The sequence below is a fragment of the Vigna umbellata genome, chromosome 5 (assembly GCF_029865625.1).
Source record: "Vigna umbellata cultivar VRB3 chromosome 5, Vumbellata_1.0, whole genome shotgun sequence".
NCBI classification, from domain to species: domain Eukaryota; kingdom Viridiplantae; phylum Streptophyta; class Magnoliopsida; order Fabales; family Fabaceae; genus Vigna; species Vigna umbellata.
Window position 1 is genome coordinate 23,059,508 of NC_142169.1, and position 5,041 is coordinate 23,064,548.

The 5,041-nt window shown below is 29.6% G+C and overlaps 1 protein-coding gene across 1 annotated transcript; it reads right to left on the reverse strand.

Annotated features, from left to right (window-relative positions):
• Positions 1-2,770: 2,770 nt before the first annotated feature.
• On the reverse strand, positions 2,771-4,404 carry LOC124827398 (uncharacterized). The gene is made up of 4 exons (XM_047300447.2): positions 4,005-4,404; positions 3,870-3,919; positions 3,688-3,749; positions 2,771-3,421 (listed from the first exon to the last, which is right to left on the reverse strand). The coding sequence occupies exons 1-4, from the start codon at positions 4,150-4,152 to the stop codon at positions 2,953-2,955; spliced, it is 729 nt and encodes a 242-aa protein (XP_047156403.1). The 5' UTR covers positions 4,153-4,404; the 3' UTR covers positions 2,771-2,952.
• Positions 4,405-5,041: the final 637 nt, after the last annotated feature.

Here is a 5,041-nt window from a genome sequence, read left to right on the forward strand (position 1 = left end):
TTAGTTTTGGAAACTCATTGTAACAAATTATATATTCAATTTTGCTTTAATTTTGTAATTTCTTTATCTTTTGCTACTTTATACGGAAGTTTTCAGAAAACTATTATTTGTTTTTCATGTTTTTTTCTTATTTCTCGGACTTTCTTGGTAAACTCACTTCTTTTGTCTTTTCATAGCCGGAAACAAATATAAGAGTTTGGAGTAGATTAATGTAACTTAAAAAAAAAAAACAACTGATGTTATAAAATAGTATTAATTTTCCCTTTATTAAAGATAAGTATGATCTAAATTTGAATAATAGATCACTTTTAAGTGATATATATATATAGGTATTCATTTCTTCTTGTACAGGAGATCAATGGATCGAAACGTCAAACAAATATATAACGGTTCTTAGAATATAAATAAAAGCTATTTAAAAATACAGTTTGAAACATTAATTTAAACATTTATAAAGTAGGAATGAAATAAATTAATAAAACCAATGGCGTATCCTCCCAGAGAATGCTTATTTATTAATTTAGTATCGTTGGCTGTGGATAAAATAGTATAAGTCAAATCTTGTGTGATAACGGCCTTTTCTTTTTATAACGGTAGTAGTGTAAGTCAATTAAAAGGTCGTAATCTTATATACGTAACAATAATACAGTATTATCTTGTCATACTTATATTTTTAGTTAAACACATATATTCAAAACCAAATATAAAAATGATATGTTGTCTTATATATGGTTAATTAAACCAATTTTTACTAGGTAAAGTTTTAGTACTCTTCCTTAAAATATGTTTTATTAAAGTGTTTGTGTAGTATTTTGTTATGTGGTATTTAAATGTAATTTATAGGAGGTAAATTTTAAGTTTAATTAATTTTTATGTATCGACTTATAAGATGATTTACACTTACTTCTATATGTAAATTCATTATATGGTGTTAATGTCTTAAAAAGTAGATTTTAAGTTTAACCCAATCTTAGTAAATCAACTTGTAAAGTGAAGTTTACATCTACTTATATAATGTAAACATGTTTGTATTCTTAGTTGATTCTAACATAATCAAATATCCTAATGAATATCAAAGATGTCAAGCTAGATGCAATATTTCTTGTTAAGGTTGTGAATCTCAGTTATGTAGAGACACCAAAACACTTGTAGACGCAACAATAATGAACATAGTCAATAATCAATATTTCTTGTTGGAGTCGTGCATCTCAATATCGTAGCAGTCTTAGTGGTAGTGGACAACATTATTTAATATCTTGTTCTTTGTGATAATTTTGACCTTAGACAACCATGGTGACATTCAAAAAGATAAGTGTTGAAGTGTAAAGTAATGTCATATGTTATACAATGAATGAAGACACATAGGACAAACATTAAACATGTTTACAGAAAATGGCATGGTATGAATAATTTTTCTTACAATTTAGTTTGGATTTCTTCTTTTTTATAAGTTAGTCTAATGTTATATCATAATGAATTGTTTTATTATTTATTCTACTTGTTGAGAGCATTGAAATCGAGTGATCGAAGAAGTTACTAAGATAAATACATCAAAAAGAATGAGGTAAACATCAAACGATGAAAAGATCGAAGATAAGATTAAGAAAGAGATGATTACACATGAAATCAGAGGAATGATTTTTTTATAAGTTAGTTTAATGTTATATCATAATGAATGATTTTATTATTTATTTTGTTGAGGGCATTGAAATCGAGACATTGAAGGGGTTACCGGGATAAATACATAAAAAAGAATGAGATAAACACATCAAACAATGAAAAGATCAAAGACAAAATTAAGAAAGAAATGATTACACATTAGATCACAGGAAGGAAACAAAATAAACCCAACATAGTAATGGAAATAAAAAAATGAACAAAAACTCATAAAATGCATGGAGAAAGGGATTCATTAGACAAAATTGAAAGATAAGTTATGCGAGGTTAAAAGGAAAATTGAGACATATGGTAATTGTTGCAAACACGAGCTTAGTAAAACATAGTTAAAACATATGATAAATATTGTAAATATGAGCTTAGTAAACATAATTGACACAATATCAATGATTTTTAAGCTATTATTGTAAATTTTATAATTATCTTTTATTTTATTTTAACTTAAATGTTGAGACATATGATAATGGTTGTGAGCTTAGTAAGCATAATTGATATTAACACCAACAATTTTTAAGCAATTATTATAAATTATATTTATCTTTTATTTTATTTTAACTTAAATATCAAAAGGGTGGGAAAATATAAATGATTATTTATATGAAAAAAAAAGTGATAAATTGAATTTACAATACAAATATTTTGAAAACACCAGAAAAGGTACGGGCTAATCACGTGAATATATATATATATATATATATATATATATATATATATATTAATGTTTAATATATTATTTAAATAACAAAAATAATAAATAATATAATAGTATTTAAATAGTTGATCTCAATTTAATTGAGTAACGTGATTCGTTCTATTCTAGATAAAAATAATTGCAAACTAATCCAAAAATCTTCGACTTCATTCTGTGTTTTTTCCTTTATGAATTAGTTTTCTGTTAGGTTTTTATTTATCGATTTGATTTTAAAGATTCCTATTCCATTCAATGTTAAAAAACAGGTTTAGGTTTATGATTTGATGAATAGTGGTAAATAAGTGATACTTCAATACAAATTTAAAATTTGTAAGACTACGTCGTTCTTCAGCCCCAACAAGAAGAAATACTGTTCTAGGCATGAACTTTATTACACTTAACTCTCAAAATCCAATTGAAAATTTGAAATGCATAATTTAGCACCATTTTCGTTGTCAAAATCCTATGTAACGGAATCATCATAGAAGTTCAAATCCTATGTTACAATTATAATCCAATGGAAACGGATGATTATAGCACCATTTCACTACTGAAAAATTCCTATATAACATAACAGATCAAGCTTAGTTACTTGATCTTGAAGAGTTCTTGACCACAAACAGAGGTACCCTTTCCTTTACCACCCTTTCCTTCTTCACCTCTTCTTCTGACACCCCACTTGAACTTCCACCTTTCTCTCTTCTCCCTCTTGCCAGCCTCTTCAATTCAGAGCAGAACCCATTGATCTGACTAAGAATCTCTCTACCACCCAACAAATTTTGTGCAGAGAAAGTACTCTTGAGCTGATTTTTTCGCTGACTTTTCGCAGGACACTCCACTGGACCAGTATTCAGCTCTTTTGGACTTGGATTTCCATCCTTTGTCTTCATCAATGGCTTCTTTAACTTGTTGGTCCTACTTCCACTGGGAAGTGGAGCCGTAAAGTTTGGATTCCTATTCTCACTGTCTTCATAAAAGTTTTCAGAACAGCTTGGCCTTCTAGATCTTTCACTATTCTTGGCTTTAGCGATTTCCACAATTGAAGAATTTCCCCTACCACAGAACCATAAAAATGAGTCAGGTTAATCATACGCATTTGCAATCATAAAAAAACTTGATCTTTAGTCTCCTTCTGAAATGTGATGAATTTGATCCGGACCTTATACTTAATCTTGATTTGATAGGAGATAAAAGCCCGTAAAATTCAGAATATAAGATTAAAATCATGCTATCTAAAATATAGATACTAAAATCAATTTTAGCCAAATTTCAAGTTACTTAAAGACATTTCTTAAATCCCTTTTCATAGGATTCGGTACCTTCGGTGTCTGTCTCTAAAGGGGAGCATTTCAGAAAAGGATGCAAATCTTAAACGCTTAACCTGCTCGACCAAAAACAAAAGGGAAAAGAAAAATTAATTCATCATCACGAAAAACTTATCCACAAATTAAGTTATTGAACAATCCAATAGAATACAAGAAACAAGAATTGAGGATGCGACCTTGGAACTGCGTTTAAGAAAATCTTCAGCGGTTTTCGGATGCTTGCAATCTGCGAGTGGAAAAGAAACAACTGAGCAAGAGGGGAAAAAAAGCGAGAAATGAAATTCCACATATACGCTCGTAAAGAGCCTCACCGCGAGTGCAGAACCAGGCTTCATCATCAACGAGAGAGTCATCAAAAGCAGAGAGATCGACCCACATAGGCGCGTCAAAGTTCTCGTATGTGTCGTCTAGAGCGAACGTAGAGTCGATGTTGTCCCAGTCAATGTTGTCCGGTTCCATCTGAATCTGAAAAGTTAAAGCCAGAAATAGTAGTTAGAGAAATGAATTGGAATTGGAAAATGGAAAGGAAGAAGAGGATGAAAATTGTTGGAAATGTGAAGATCCCAGTATTTTGTTGCAGGAGAAAGCTCAGAAGAAGAAGGAGAAGGAGATTATAGTGGAATAAGCAGAAGAAGGTGTGGCCTTTGTATATGGTTAATCAGGATTAAGGAATGTGTAACGTTTGGACGTTAGAACATGACATTTACGTTCGTGTAGGAATAGGATGTTTTAAATAAATTCGACCGTTGGACACTTTCTCCCTCTTTCTTCTTGACTCTCTGTTATTATGTTCTTTTTCATTATCAAACTGTAAGAATTAGGAGAAAAAACTGAAATTAAGAAAATAAATAAACGAAGTGAACAAATTAGAAACAAATAGTGGATACATTTTTTTTAACTAAAATAATTTTTTTCAAATAAATCACTTACTTAAGAAGTTTTTAAGATTTACTTTTCATTGTATTAAAAATTGTTTAAAAAAAATACAAACAAAGGAGTTTATTGTATACCTTTCTCCTTTGTGATATAATATATATATATATATATATGGGTTTGCTAACGCGCGTACGCCTGTTTTTCAGTTGGTACATTTTAGCAATGTATACTGGATTTTAGTAGACAAAAATACCCTTATATATCATGGATTCTAAGTTTTAAGGTTAAGGGTATTTTAATAATTTTCCTTCTCAAAACTTAAAAAAAAAAAAAAAGAAACCCCCCAAACCCTTACTCACCTCTGTCATTCCTCTCAACCCTTTTTCTTTCATCTTTCTCACTCCAATCTTTTCTCTGTCATCCCTACTGTAGCCCTAATTGAAAAAATCAGAAACACTTGCCCTTAAACAAT

Coding starts and splice junctions, on each gene's coding strand:
- LOC124827398 (XM_047300447.2), bottom strand. CDS start 4,152: ATGGAACCGGACAACATTGACTGGGACAACATCGACTCTACGTTCGCT. Junction 3,920..4,004: donor AGCCTGGTTCTGCACTCGCG/GTGAGGCTCTTT, acceptor TTCCACTCGCAG/ATTGCAAGCATCCGAAAACC. Junction 3,750..3,869: donor TTCTTAAACGCAGTTCCAAG/GTCGCATCCTCA, acceptor TTGGTCGAGCAG/GTTAAGCGTTTAAGATTTGC.